Source organism: Podarcis filfolensis (genome assembly GCF_964270895.1).
Source record: "Podarcis filfolensis genome assembly, chromosome: 6".
In the NCBI taxonomy this organism is placed as follows: domain Eukaryota; kingdom Metazoa; phylum Chordata; class Lepidosauria; order Squamata; family Lacertidae; genus Podarcis; species Podarcis filfolensis.
Window position 1 is genome coordinate 44,015,810 of NC_139609.1, and position 15,359 is coordinate 44,031,168.

Consider the following 15,359-nt stretch of genomic DNA (forward strand, 5'->3'; position numbering starts at 1 on the left):
AAAAGAAAACCATCCATACGTACGGGTTTTGCAACAGATGTGCAGAATGGCCCACGCTGCCCAAATCTGCACTCCAGGTAATGCAAAGCAGTCAAGTAATGGGTAGAAAGGCTTGAGGGACCTATGGATTGAAGAAAAGTTACCTAAGAATCATGATTAGCATTAAGGCTGGCAGAGAAAGGTGGGAGGAACTGGTGTTTGAGGCAAGGAAATGAAGATGGATTGCAGAACTACTTATGTACATAACACTGATCTAGTAAAAATAATTACAATTGTCTAATAAATATATTGGGATCTATTTAATAACCTCTAACAAGTCATAAATGTTGGTTTGTTGTTCGCTTGGCAGATACATATTGGCAACAGGGTTCAATGTTGAGCAAGTTATTTAGAACATTTGAGGCTATTCCCTTCTGATATGTTCCAGAGGGTCCCTGCTTGCCAGGTAACCATATACAGTATACAGAATTACTGGCCAAGGCATATTTTGTCTAGAGGTATACCTATAGGCTGGCAGTGCTACCATCTTGCATTCTGGTGTCGGCCACTTCAACAGAGCTGCATGCTGTAACAGAGAGAACCAAGTGTCAACATTTCAATAAACACTGAAAATATTCAAAATAACTATGGAATCTAAGTCACCATACCAGTTTTTCAATGAGGGATCTTCTCAGTGTTTGACTCAATGCCCAGGATTGTTCGCCTCTAGATAGCAAGTTTGAAATAATCCCGGCTGAGAAGTAGTTCACTTCCATTTCGGCGCTGCTTAGCAGATCACTGACACGATCTATGAAGTCCTTCTGCATTAACTTGGACTGCAGCTCTCTCACTTCTGCTACATTGTTCTGATGAAGATAGAAAAAATACAACCGTGAAAATCACGAGCTGGCAAATGCCGTGCTAATTTGTTGTCACTTTATTACTGAAACTGAATAAATTTCCCCTGAAAGGAGGATGGGCCAGCATCTCTTTATATGTTGAGAAGTGTCATGCATCTCAAGTCAATAAAAAAAATCAGAAGTATGTATTTCACTGCTATATCAACGCTCAAGGAAATTTTTCTACTGAAGAAAAATCAACTTCCTTTTCCCACCTTTTCATGAAGGCCAGAAAAGAGAACAGCATGGAGGATTACTCTAATCATAAATGACAGAATTAATACCTTTAAAATGCACACATTAACTTTTAAAACAATTCTAGTACATTGCACTTTAGTCTGCTCTTACCAAAAGGCCAAGAACTTTATGCTGTATTGAAGAGTCAGATGAAAAAGTCTGCAAAGAGAAATAGGTTTAATTATTAAGCTTATGTAGCTGGAGGAGACTCTTGAGAGTCCCATGGACTGCAAAAAGATCAAACCGATCCATTCCGAAGGAAATCAACCCTGAGTGCTCACTGGAAGGACAGATTCTGAAGCTGAGGCTCAAATACTTTGGCCACCTCAAGACTCTCTGGAAAAAACTCTGTTGGGTAAGATTGAGGGCACAAGGAGAAGGGGACGACAGAGGACGAGATGGTTGGACAGTGTTATAGAAGCGACCTACATGAATTTGACAAAACTCTGGGAGGCAGTGGAAGACAGGAGTGCCTGGTGTGCTCTGGTCCATGGGGTTACGAAGATCGGACACGACTAATCGACTAAACAACAAAAGCGTTGTATTTGTCAACTGGTTAGAAAGGTAGCTACCACGTTTACCTCTAAAACTCTCATAAAAAGCTCCAACCCTTTGTTATCAATGAAGTGCCCACACGTAGTTGGCGCTTCATCTGTGAGATTCCAAAGTGCGCTCAGTGTAAAATGGAAAGTTGTATCTAATTCATTCTGATTTATTTTCTGTTCAACGATTTCAAGTAGTTTCTGTAAAGGAAGAAAATGACACCATTAACTACATAGAATACATGAAGTGCAAATTTCAACATTGCACTCTCTTCCCCAAACCCTCTTAAAATATTGCTCACTGTTATGGGGAAAGGAGATGCAACAACTCACCCCAACAACAATGTAGAACTCGGCAGCAAGCTGTGCTGCTTGCTCGTCTGAAAGCTAAAAAACAAACCACATATTTGAAATCCGTATGTGGAAGAGCTTCTGATAATAAAGATGAACTAGATGAAAAGGTAAAATCACATACCTTAAGTGCTAGGATAGAGATTATATTAACAGCAATTCTTTGTATATGTTGGTTTTCCTGGTTACAAAGCCACTGGACAACAAATTTCGCAGCTGCAAACCTAAAATTTAAAAGCATTGTCAGAGTATACACTTTGCAACTCTAAACCAGGTCATAGTGAAAGAACAAGATTAATAAAGCAGTTTCCCCCTTTCACTTTCAGCAGTTTTAAGCAGATATTAATCCTGTCCTGAGGCAAAGTGCAGATGAGAGAGGCCTGCTTACAGCCCAAACCTAGCTTCTCGTATGCAGAAATGAAAGGAGAACCAAACTGACCATCCCTAAGAAGTGTTTAACTGATCAAGGCACTGACATCAGAGCTATACACCACTCTTCAGTAAGTCATTGCTGTGTATTTGCTGTATAAACATGATAAGTACCTAGGGTTTCTTGACATTCCCCACCCCACCTTATCAGAACAAACAGCACCAGAAGTTTTTGCAGTGGTCTCTCCTTACTAAGCAACTGAGCCATTAAACCCAAGGCATAGGAAAAAGGAACAAGGTGCAGTTCTGTCTACTCAACTCGCAAGAGTACTCCAAGGTCTCAGATTTTCTAGTCCTGCTACATGAGGTGTGCTTAACTAGAGATGCCTGTGACAGAAATTGGTACATTCTGTATGCAAAAACTTTACCACTAATCTATGGCCTCTTCTCTCTTCCTCCCTCTCTCACACACAGAGAATGAATAGCAACAGAAGTTATGTCAGAGTTATACACCTCGGCCGCTTACTCCCATTTGTCTGGGTCCTGGCTAATGTCCTTCATCCATCATTACTGCATGATCCAGAGAAGCAACCGAGTCACATGGACTGCCATTTGGGTAAGAAACTTTAGTTTATCTGGCATCATATTTGCACTGGCCTTCAAGGCAGCAACTCTACCAAAGCCTCTGGAACTCCTCCTACTGGGCAGGCAGGGAAATTAAAAAGTTCTTTTTGCCCATGTCTCAAAGTGAATGTGTGTCTTCATCAGAAAGGAGAAACCCTAGAGCAGGGGTCAGCAACCTTTTTCAGCCATGGGCCGGTCCACCGTCCCTCAGACCATGTGGTGGGCTGGACTATATGGGTGTGTGTGTGAATGAATTCCTATGCCCCACAAACAACCCAGAGATGCATTTTAAATAATAGGACACATTCTACTCATGTAAAAACACACTGATTCCCGGACCGTCCACAGGCCGGATTGAGAAGGCGATTGGGCCTTAGGCTGCCTACCCCCGTCCTAGAGACTGAGCGAGGGGGCAGACAGACTATACTGGGAAGAGCTGTCTATCCCTACTGTACAGTAACAGATTGGAGTCACTTGCCTGTTAAATGGAACGTCTTGCAGGATCCTAACACTGGATAGTGAAAGAAGACAGTTCTTCTGGAGCTATATGGAAAGAGAGAATTCAGCACCATAGGGTTCTGTATTTGTTATTCTTATTCAAGTTATATACCACCCTTCGTCAAAGGCAGTTTACAGTATTTGAAGCTAATTATCCATTTTTACAGGACAGATGGTTCAAGAATGCATGTTTTCAATGCTTTGCAGCTTAAGAGCATGAGTTTAGGTATCTGAACTCCATTGAAATTCATGAGTATGCCACGCTGGAAGAGTGGCAGATGAAGGTGATAGACTATATGGGACTGGCTGAGATGACTGGCAGAATCCGCGACCAAGGGAAAGAGACGGTGGAAGAAGATTGGAAGAAATTTAAAGTTTATCTTAAGAACTGTTGTAAAATTAATGAGTGCTAAAATGTCATGGGTAATGTAAAACAGAATTGCAGTGACAAATAACTGGGTAAGAGAAAAAGGATTAAAGAAAGTGACTTATAAGTAATTGAAATTAGGGGTTGCTGGTAAAGCTTAAAACAGGGATGCAGAAAAGGGAGGTATGGGGAAGTCGTTGAAACAAGGTTTAAGAAAAAGAGGTTATGAAATTATACGTGTTTATATGTTTGTTTGTTTATGTGTTGTTAGTTGTATTGTGTCTTAATATATGTTGGAAAATCAATAAAAATTTATAAAAAAAAAAAGAAATTCATGAGTATCACTAATTTAGGTTCATTGGTTTTCATAGGTCTACTAGGAACATAACTTAGTTGAGTACTACCCTACAGCTCAAACCCTCCAAATGAAACAACATTCTCAAGTCATCAACATACGGAACAACAAATTAAAACAGATAGTTATCTAGGACAGGATCAGATTATTCAGCATTATGGAAGCAGAGGTAAGACAATTTCTGAGCTATACTTCTGACAGAACCTTGACTTTCCCGAAGTCAAAGACTGGGCACTAAATGGAAGAGGAGGTATATATTGGAAGAGTTAACAGCTGCATGGAGGGCAGGCATTCTCTAGTTTCAAACATTAAACCCACACTGGGCCACTTCACAGTCACGCCAATCAGAACCCTGTGTATGTGTTGAGGCAGTTAGTGTGTCACCCCACTCATGTGAGAGGGCAACAGTTGTGTGAACGGAGCCAGTGTGTTCTACCATGTGTGGTGCATCACACATGCTACATCTGCTGCCCTCCCCAGCCCCCAAATACAGTTCTATAGATTTAAAAAACATAACACAACGTCATAAGCCAAGGATCTAAAAGAGCCAACATTTCACACCTCACACTCCAAACTGTGGCTACGGGTGGCATTTTAAAAACTGACAAAAAGTTAGGGAGAATAAAAAAGAAATCCATATAATTTTTTTGTGCACCATTTGTTCTATCACTCATGTGCCCCGATTTGAGCAGCAAATCTCCTACTATGCTTTAGTACTGGTATAAGAGATGTTGTAAGATCTGCTCTCTTATTAGGGCTGTTGAATTGTAACTGTATCCTAACCAAAACCCTTACCTGCTGCTGTTCAGGAAAGGTTTCCATGGCTTTGAGGAGCAGCTGGATCACGCTGGAAAGCAGGCGAACAGGCATGCCTGCTGCTAAGCCTTGTCTTGTTAAGTTAAGGGCACAGGCACTAGCAGTTAACTGTACTGCCAAGTCCAAAGGATGATTCCTCATTCCAATGATCACAAGCTGCAGCATGAAATATGCAAAGAACCAATTCAGCACAATACATAATGAAATCAAAAATCCAATAAAAATAAGGACGGATGAATGAGAATAAACAGAGGTCTACATGTTTGGGGAATGCAGATAGGAGCTAATGGACTAAGTAATATTTTTAAAATTTGGCCACAATGGAATAGTTTGCAAGAAGTTATTGTATTCAAACTAATCTGGTTTACCTTTAGGATTTCAGGCTTTGTAATTCTCATAAAACACGTTTGAGTAAAAAGGTGAAAAAAGGCTTCTTTCACAAAGCATGCCCTTTCACTGTAGCGTTTCAAAGCTTCCGAAATCTGCATTTCATTTTCTCCTCCCGATACCTTTGAACATAAAAATAATTCATTATTTTCACTAACTAGGCTCAGAATGGTCATTTCAGGTCTAATAAATTCAGTAGCTAACAAAGCCCTGCAGTAACATGGTGATCCACCAAGCATGAAGATCCAAACCTAATCAGAATGTGTTTTACAAAAACAAACTCTGGAATGAGGTGGGGTTGCTGTTCTGGAATAGATCCATCCCTTGTGATGCACTAGCATGACCCAAAATAACTACTATAGTGTGGATAAGCCAAAGTGTTGTCATGCCAACACCCCTCTCACTTCTGAGGGTCCAGAAAAGTGGTAAGTGAACATGCCTGAAAACTAGCCTCAGCTTAGCCAGAGGGCTTAGGCAAAAATGGAGCTGAACAGTTTTAATGTGTGCTCTTTCTTTCCAGAGCTACTCCACTCTATGCGCTGCACAACTTGCTGTGCACACAGACAGGAACCTCCCTTTTCCTTTAAAAATTTATTATTTCATTTAAACTCATTCTTTAATATCACGCCTATTTTTCCAAATTAAAAAAACAACTCATGATATAAACATTGTTGGGTCAAGGCTACAAGCAAATTGGAATAAGAACTGCCCTTCTAAACCATTTGTTAGATTTTCAAGTATCATTTTAGTTATAGAACATTTAAAACCTTCAAACCTTCAAGGTTCCTTCTCCTGAAAGGAACTCTGTGTACCCAGCTTCAGTCCCGAGCAATCCCACAAACCGCATCGTTGGCCGTTGTCTGACAAAAGCTTCAACAGCCTCATCGTTAATGTATTTGCTTCCAGAAATATCCAGAGACACAAGATTGGGCAGAATATCTTTTTGGCCTAGCAAACGAAAGGCAATATCTGATGTGGAATGCTGCTCGTCTGAGATGTCAAGGTGAATCAGATGCTTTAGTTCTCTTATTACGTCTAAGAACTTTGGTGTAGGCATTTTCAAGCATTTCAAGCTATGCATAGTTAGAGACTTAAGTCGATGTTTGCAGGCCAGGAGTGCAGTTATTTTTGTGACTGAAGTACTGGAGATATCCAAGCTTTCTAACCTTGGCAGGGTAGCAACCTCTGCTAAATCTTCATCACGGAAAAGCACATTGGTAATGCTCAAAGAACGAAGACCAGACAACTGACTAAAGCACCGTTCATAAGGATTTGTAGGGGAAAGAGTTAATGAGTCCAAGACAAGGCACTGAAGGTTGTTCTGGATCCATGCACTGCTGCCAAGCCCACTCACAACATCTGCAACAGTAACAGTGTCATTCATCCCTGCGGCATCCAGTTCTACTAGTTTGTGGTGGCAGAAGGCTTTTCGGAAAGACTGGGCTGAAATCTTTGCTTTGCGGATACAAGCTTGCTTCAAACGCATCTGGTTGCCTCGGAAAATGCCTACAGTGCCATCATTCAACAGTTCTATTAGAAAAGGAAAACAAGCCTATGTTAGAGCAAGTAAACTACTGAAATCTGGTCATTTGTAAAGTAGGCTGTATTACTACATGGTAGGCAACAGTGGAAAAAGTGAGGCGAGAAACTGGTGAGTAGAAACAGAACCACCTGGGCAGGAAGCAGAAAATGGATTGGCGACTATTCAGTGTGATGGCGACTATTTCCTCAACTCTGTATTTTCTGCCTGTGAACACTAGATGGCAGTATAACCCAGATGGACTATCTTCCAAGGTGAACAGACTATTCCTGACAGAAGTACAGTGGTACCTCAGGTTAAGTACTTAATTCGTTCTGGAGGTCCGTTCTTAACCTGAAACTGTTTTTAACCTTAAGCACCACTTTCGCTAATGGGGCCTCCAGCTGCCGCCGCACAATTTCTATTCTCATCCTGAAGCAAAGTTCTTAACCCGAGGTATATTTCTGGGTTAGCGGAGTATGTAACCTGAAGCGCCTGTAACCTGAAGCATCTGTAACCTGAGGTACCACTGTATAACACAGAGTCATAGAGTTGGAAGGGACCACAAAAGTCACATAGTCCATCCCCCTGCAGTGCAGGAATCTTTTTCCTAACGTGCGGCTGGAATCCATGACCCTGAGATTAAGAGTCTCATGCTCTACCAACTGAGCTATTTGCAAATATGCTTAACTTGCACAGTTTATTCTACTGCTGTTTGTCCTAGCATGAGGGATATTGCTAAGCAGCATGTTTCAGACCACTACTTGACCACTGGAAATAAGCACATTTTAATCTAAACATGGTGGTGAAGCTAATGTGACAGCTAAGTTACAGACTGGGGCTCCTTTGGGAGTAAGGGCAAGATGTAAATCAAATAAATATTAATATCTAGGGCATAATTTTTAATGTTATCCTTATCCAATTTTTTGCACCTTTGAGGATTTCATAAGATTTCTAGCCCAATATGGTCTAGATATGCATACTTTACATAGGAAGGGGAACAGCACAGAAGAATGAGCTAGCTAGAACAAGCTGTTCTTGTCTGTGAATGACCTCATGTTCAGATCACTTGTGCTAGCACAAAAAGAACTGTTACCTCGATATGCCATTGTCTGCAGCAAGCGATCGGCCACTTCTTGAGGAAGCCTTTCAGATTCTTTCAAGCACAGTGACCCATCAGGCCGTTCTATACAGAATTTTTCTAAATCGGCAACCAAGGCATTCAAGCAGATGTCAACTAAGGAATATGGAGATGCTTCTGCCTATCACCCATAAAAAAACAACAGCACATCAGTAAGAAACTCCTTAGGATCACAAAGTGGCTTAATACATGGCTTCATTTAGTACACATAATAAACTTACATATCTGCATTTAATATCCATCACTAAGTGAAACACACAATACTAAAAAAAGAGCAAGTACAAATTATTATTATGAATGTTCCTAACAGGTCACTACTCAGGATTATAGAATGTTTATCCTTGGATTGTTAACACTCCTAAAGCAAGTTCCCATACGACTAACGTTCCCCAACTGGGTATAGTAAATACACTGTATGTCTCCAGCCACACTGCAGCAGGAAGACTATCCCTATTACTTACATGGGATACACTGGGGGCAAGATCTGGTTTTTAAAACCAGGTATCTTCTCCACTTCCACTTAATCTTCATCATCATTAACTTTGAGGAGGAAAGTTCTTGTCAACCCCCAGATCACCGGAAGGAAGAATGTTTTTAACTGTTACAGAGTTTTGAGAATGCTTTAATTATTTTAAGAGTGTTTTACTTTTTGTTTTTAAATTGTGGGTCTATCCACCACTCTGAGCAGCTCCAGGAGGAAGGACGAGATGTGAACAAATTCAAAAACAAATTAATTCAATAAATAAACCAACAGCTGTCGCAATCAGGTGGCTAAGGCTAGAGCCATCTGTGGGTGAGCCCCACACTGAATTTCTTAGGGCTTACTTCTGCGTAGCCATATTAGGAGGATTGCTCTTGAGCAGCGCCTGGCAGCCCACAGCAGAACAACCCGGATAGATGAGTGTGGTATTATCATGATGGCAAGCGGACCTATGAAAGAAACCCCCGCTTTTTCCTCCTCCCCTACGAAGAGGAACCCTTTCCCCAAGCTAGCCAGCCTCGTGGGTGGGACCCTAAAGTTTTAACCCAAGTTTAGTAGGCTGTGCGCGCAACCTCTCAGACCCACCAGATGGCCCGTAGCCCCCCAAGCACTCTAACCCTAACAAAACGCTGGAGGGTCTTTCAGTCTCGGGGGTCTTTTTACCACAACCAGCCAATGCAGCCCCTTTTCTGGAAACCCGAAAAACTCGGGGGTGCGAGTCGGTGGTGCTTTGGGCTCAGTCACTACTGGAACGACTCCGGGTCAACTTCCTCCTCCTCCGGGCAGAGTCTTCTCCCCAAAGGCTCCGACCCCTCACCGCCCTCCGAGTCCTCCCTTTCGAAACCCCAGCGCTTCTTCCCTCCTTCTCCTGCCGCCCATTGTTTCCGCCGCCTCGCCTCCCTCCCCAGGCAACCGTTCCTCAGATCCCCCCCCCCCGGAAGCCAACCCACCCCGCCTCCCCACCCACCTGCACGGCAGGACAATCCCCGCAAATGGTCAGCGGGGCTCGTTGCCGGTTCTGGATGTGCAGGAACCGCACCATGGCGAACGAGGAGCCGGGATTCACTCCGCCAGCGGGAGCGGAGGGGGTGGGGTGCGCGGTGCGAAGTAACCGGAAAGCGGGCAAGGGCTCACCGGAAGCGGCGCAGCACGGACTGAAGAGGGAGGAACGCTGTTTAAGCTCCGAGGGAGAGGGTGCAAGTAAGGCGCATGCGCGCTCCGAGTAGGGTTGTTTCCCCCCTTCCCCCTCCTTTCGATGAATGGTGGAAGGGGAGGGGAGCCGTCTCCCACCACTAGAGAGCAAAGTAGATTGCAGAGTAATGGATGCAGGGCGATGGGAGCAGCCATTGCGTTCCTTTCTTGGGCCACGAATTTGTAAATACAGTCGTTTGGGCGCTAGACCTTGCTTAGCACACATTTTCTTCTTACATTTTCTTTCTTTTCCCCTCGAGTTTAATATTGAAATGGCAAATTTAGTCCAGGCAACGACCTAAATTCTGATGAATTAAACCAGAATATAGATTCAGGTAGGTAGCTTTGTTGGTCTGACACAGTCGAAATAAATAAGAAAAAATTAAAAATTGTCCAATAAAATTGGTCTCTAAGGGGCTACAGGACAATTTTTAAATTTTTCTTATTAAACCAGAATATGCTTGAGCCCTGAGGGCTCCTATAAAGTTGCTTTCATTTTTTCATTTTTGAAAATATATTTTTCTAAGCTTTAAGTTGGCCTTGTTTCTATCTGCAAGCCACCTTGAGTCCTTAGAAAGAAAAAGGTTGGGTAATAATAATAATAATGATTGGCTTTTTTTTACAGCCAGAACTCACTTCTCAGGTGGGCACCTGTTGCCATTCTAGGAGAACAAGGGAGGCGTTTGTGGAAAGTTCCAGCATCTCTTTTTCTAGGAAAAAATAGCACCAATAATAACAACAACAGCTCTTTCATTTATAAACTAATCTGGGCTGTACAAGGACATAAATGTCGTATGCAAGGTGATTCATATCAATGCCTTGTTTGTTAAGAGCCCCTACCCACGAGGTAATTTTATATATAGAAATACTAGTCACACAAACTGTTTTGCCACAGATTACCAGAATGAAGTAACCCTATACTTGCAAAAAAATAAAAATAACTGCTCCAAAGTTTGGATGTCAATAGGATTGCTGCTTGGCTGGCCTATAGTCCAACCACGATCAGAACTTTGATGTTAAATAACAAGCACTTAATTTGCTCAGTCTAGGAGAGCTTAATCTTATGTTTATTCAGAACTCCCATTTTAATCAGCTCACTTAGCGGCTGAGGTAAGTTAACCAGAGCTTTAAATTTAGAGAAATGGTAAGGACCCTCCAGTCCACGGGCCTAATTAAGTCCATGAGAAGTCCTAATGTGATCCATGAGGCTGGTTTCCTCAAGCCATGTGACATCAGGTATGGGACAGGTAGTGATGCAACTGCAAAGGTACAGTTATTAGCTAAAAGAGTGTCTTAAGAATGAGGTTGAAAGTGTTGAAAAGGAGATTGTGTATTTCAGCTTTTAAAAAGCTTACGATAAAGTACCTCACTAAGTAAGTTTAGCAGTCACGCAATATTAGAAGAGGTCTTCCTGTGGGTCAGAAACCAGTTAAGAAACAGAGTAGGAAAAAATGGACAGTTCTCCCAAATGGAGGGCTATAGAAAGTGGAGTCCCTCAAGGATTGTCACTGGGACTCATGCTTTTTAACTTGTTCATAAATGATGTAGCATTCATGGTGAGCAGTGAGTTAGCAAAGTTTGCTAAAGATACAAAATTATTCAAGGTGGCTAAAATAAAAAGGGATTGTGAAGAACTTCAAAAGAATCTCTCCAAATGGAGTGAATGGGCAGAATAATCCCAAATGCAATTCAACATAAGCAAGTGTAAAGTACGGTATGTTTGGAATACTATGTACAGTTCTGGCCACCTTAGGAAAGATATTTTAGACCTAGAAAAGGTTTCGGAAAAAGCAACCCAAAATTACTCCTGTTTTAGAAAAGTATGGACACAACATGTGAAACTGATTTTTCTATTTTGACGACTGGACAGATGGAAGACCTACTGCAATTCTTACTCTCTCCCCCCTCATGTATACAGAAATAATTGACTATGATCTTGCACATAAATCTTCACTGGCCTCATAAGCTTGTAGATATGTGGTCCAGTTCTAACAATTATTCATAAGGTTGTTTAGGTTAAAACCACGGCTGCTAAAATTGCACACATTTGTATTAATAAAACTGTATTGCATTAGGTTTCTATAACAAACTTGTTTCTGTTAGTTTGCTGCTGGTGGCAACAGTTATTTGTAATTTATTATTATTATTATTATTATTATTATTATTATTATTATTGATCTCTGGCTGAAATAATATTTATTCACTGTTTCTCCATTTTCCATGACAGCTAGCACAGCACTACAGAGCTCGTCAAACAACAAAATAAGGCTCTCTTTTCCTATATGCCATCCCCCATTATTTCAGGAATCTTTAGCTTTTTTGATTAATGTGCACTCTTAGTGTGAAAAGTTAATAAAAAAAGCTTCCTTCTTTTAAAGTCCTGTTTAAACACATGCACATATGCTGCACACCAATAAACAGTTATTCCACTTTCACCACCCATAGCAAGGCTATCCCTCCAATATATGGTACCATGCTATAGTGTTAGCAATGTTAAATCAGAGCTTGCATGAGTGGGGAAGACTGGTGTTGGTTTTTTCCTCATTTGTGAAGCAAGTTACAAAGCAACATATTAGAAAAGAAGAAGCTTAACTCATGGCATAGTTTGCTTTCCACCAGCTCTACTTTATACCATGCTTCTGCATGCTGTTACAATTTCCATTTTGTCCCATAAAACATTCACAGATTACACACATCAGAGTAAGTTTTTTAACCATGGAAAGTTTTATGTAAAACCTGAATACTCCACACAACAATGTAATTTACACCAGACTTTACATAGGATGTTGGATGAGATTTTGTAGGAGAGGGGTGCCTTGCACATACAGTTCACTGCACAAATACTGACAAAAGAGTATTTACGAGAAACAGCAAAGCAAGTAATAGTCTGTCATAAATAAGGTGATCAGATATTCTTGGTCTTGTGTGATCCCATAAGCTGAGGAAGTTCTTTCCACCTTAGCCATCCTTTTGGTGGAGAGCTCCATAGTTTCCCTACCCTTTTTGTTAGGCATACACTTAATGTTTCAGTAAGTGTAAGAGCACTGTTGTGGTTTTTTTTCTTTTTTCTTCATTAAGAAATATACAATTCACTCCTTTCCCACCCATGCCTTTGGCTCCCCTGAAATAGAACCTAGTTTCTTCCTATAAGCAGATTCTCACTACAGCATATTAGGGGAAGATAAACTGTCAATTCATAACTCAGGTGCCCTTGCTAGAGTGTGTGTAAAACCAACAAATTCTGAAGGCTCCATATGGATTGAAAAGGTCCCTGGAGGAACAAGACATCCTTGGTCACCTTACTCATAACTAGTTGTGTTTCAATGCGTGGATACATAACATTGTTTTGAGCTCAGTAGTGCTGAAGTTACAAGCACGAGTAGTTCTATTCAAATACTGAGTTGGTGAACAGTTCTATTTAAAACACAACTATTCTGAAGGGATGAAGCAAGCAGAAACAAAATTTCTGTACTTGGAACTCACAAATTCCTAGAAGTTTCATTTTGGATGTGCATTTGAATTGTACAGTCTCCACTTTTCCACAGCCAGAGGTGATCCAATACACACAACCAGTTTAGGAATTAATCCTAGATCCTTGTGAAAACCTTCAATTGCAGAGACCATTAAAGACCGTGTTTGTCAGCCGTGTGCTGTACCTGCTTCCACAACAGCTGGCAAATAAGCTTCAAAGGTGATCAATGTAACAGAAGCCATTCCAACTAGAGATACTTCATAAGGGATTATTAGAGGATAATTTACACACCTATTCCCTGTTACATTTTTCTTTCAATTTGGCTTAGCTTCTGTCTGTTTTTAACATGGAGGTGGCCGCCCATGACGCAAAATATGTTTTTCTAAACTATCTAAGATTGAGATAGCGATTCGCTGAACATCTGGATCAGTCTGGCTGTTTTCCTTGATGTTAAACAAGTGGTGCAAGCCGCCTTCTTCAATCAGCATACTGCAGTACCTGGCAGCTGAAACGACAAAGAAGAGGGACACAAATTCAGTTAGGTCAAGAATTTAGATACTTACTTCCCATCACTTTTCGCACAACTCTTACAATTTAAGTTCTGGTTATAAGTGCAAAGGGATTTTGCAAAATTATTTTGCAAACTACAGTAACAGCATGTGTTCCCCAGTCCTCCTCCGTGCTCTTATTGAAGGGATAGCAGTTGCAAAGCCACCATTAAGGATGTCCTCACGTGGCATTCGCAGGTGCCGATTACATGCTTCAGGAATGGAAACTGTCTTTTCCACATGCTCAGACTCAGGAGGGTGGTGTAGAAGAGAGAGAACAGTGACTAAGAATCCAGTCCAAAAGAGGCCAGGGGACAGCTTAATTCTCCCACATGCCTGCGATCCCACCTCCATGGATTTAGAGAGGTGATGAACAGAACTTCTAAACTCCTTCCAACCTGATTTAGCTCCTTGCTCTTCCAAGCCCTTCTTACATCACAGAACCTTCTCATTTCTCCCAGTCTAAGCCTCCCCACTCTTTAAAGCTGGCACCACACCCCTGCTGTACCCACAATGGCTTCTTGGCCATTGTTGAATATATTTGTGTCCTATCCTGGGGGGTGACCAAGTGAGCAGTTAGTGCTAGCTCTTTTTTTTCGTTTCTGAACAAGTGCTCACTTCCAAGTGATCCAATTTATCAATGCATTTATATCATTGGTTCCCTCGCTGCAAGAAGTGAGGTTACAGGGAACCAGACAGAGGGCCTTCTCAGTAGTGGTGCCTGCCCTGTGGAACGCCCTCCCAGCAGATGTCAAGGCAATAAACAACTATTTTACTTTTAAAAGACAACTGAAGGCGGCCCTGTTTAGGGAAGTTTTTAACGTCTGATGCTGTATTGTTTTTAATATTCAGCTGGAAGCCGCCCAGAGTGGCTGTGGAAACCCAGCCAGATGGGCAGGGTATAAATAATAAATTTATTATTATTATTATTATTATTATCATTATTATTATTATTATTACATTTGTTTTCAGGTTTTATTCCAGTAGTTCAAAGCAGCATGCATGCTATTTTATCCTCACAATGATTCTGTGAGGTAGATTTGAGAGAGATTTGTCGTGTGCTTCATAGCCTGAGGAATTTCAGCCTTGATTAAAGTCCAAGACTCCATCCACTGATTCACACTGACACATAGAAACATATATATTTAGAACACACACACACCAACAGCAACAACAACTCTGCATTTTAACCTGTGTTAAAACCCATGAGCTTATCTGAAATGAAGTTTCACATATAGTACCTAGAATTGTTGTCAGACTGCTTTCTCTAAAGAAAATCGAGTGTTAAAGCAGAGACATGGCTCAAGATCACAAAAATTATATAGAGCCTGGAAATCACTCCAACTACAGGTTGAAAGAGGTGCTTAAGATGTAGAGTTTTGTCTCAGTACATACGGTTTTTGCTGCAAACGTGCTGCATAGCCCACACTGCCCACAGCTGTACCCCAGGAGTCATGAAGCAGCCAAGCAAGGGGAAAAAGGGATTGAAAGACCTGTTCATGAGAATAAAAAGCAGAGATGCCATCACTCCATGTTTGCAACATGATTAAAACATAAGCCTATTTTGTACTAAAATATCTACC

At 41.3% G+C, this 15,359-nt stretch overlaps 2 protein-coding genes and 1 long non-coding RNA gene across 4 annotated transcripts in view; 1 reads left to right on the forward strand and 2 right to left on the reverse strand.

Moving 5' to 3' along the window:
- LOC310765041 (protein zyg-11 homolog B-like) overlaps positions 1 to 9,702 on the reverse strand; it is a 15,549-nt gene extending 5,847 nt beyond the window's left edge. Inside the window, exons 1-5 of the mRNA XM_083619529.1 lie at positions 9,533 to 9,702; positions 8,040 to 8,205; positions 6,200 to 6,954; positions 5,406 to 5,546; positions 5,017 to 5,193 (exon numbers count right to left, since the gene is read on the reverse strand). Of these exons, the coding sequence (XP_083475655.1) occupies positions 5,017 to 5,193; positions 5,406 to 5,546; positions 6,200 to 6,954; positions 8,040 to 8,205; positions 9,533 to 9,607 (1,314 nt within the window). The 5' untranslated portion in view covers positions 9,608 to 9,702. The remainder of the gene's footprint in view (positions 1 to 5,016; positions 5,194 to 5,405; positions 5,547 to 6,199; positions 6,955 to 8,039; positions 8,206 to 9,532) is intronic.
- LOC310765048 lies at positions 2,486 to 4,322 on the forward strand. The gene is made up of 2 exons (XR_014549416.1): positions 2,486 to 2,993; positions 4,238 to 4,322. It is a non-coding gene; the product is annotated as an uncharacterized lncRNA (long non-coding RNA).
- A 2,755-nt stretch (positions 9,703 to 12,457) lies between the features above and the next one.
- Positions 12,458 to 15,359, reverse strand: part of LOC310765011 (protein zyg-11 homolog B) — a 41,128-nt gene continuing 38,226 nt past the window's right edge. For both annotated transcript variants that reach the window (XM_083619448.1, XM_083619447.1), the window contains 2 exons: positions 15,172 to 15,269; positions 12,458 to 13,733 (listed from right to left, as the gene is read on the reverse strand). In XM_083619448.1, the coding sequence (XP_083475574.1) occupies positions 13,570 to 13,733; positions 15,172 to 15,269 (262 nt within the window). In that variant the 3' untranslated portion in view covers positions 12,458 to 13,569. The remainder of the gene's footprint in view (positions 13,734 to 15,171; positions 15,270 to 15,359) is intronic.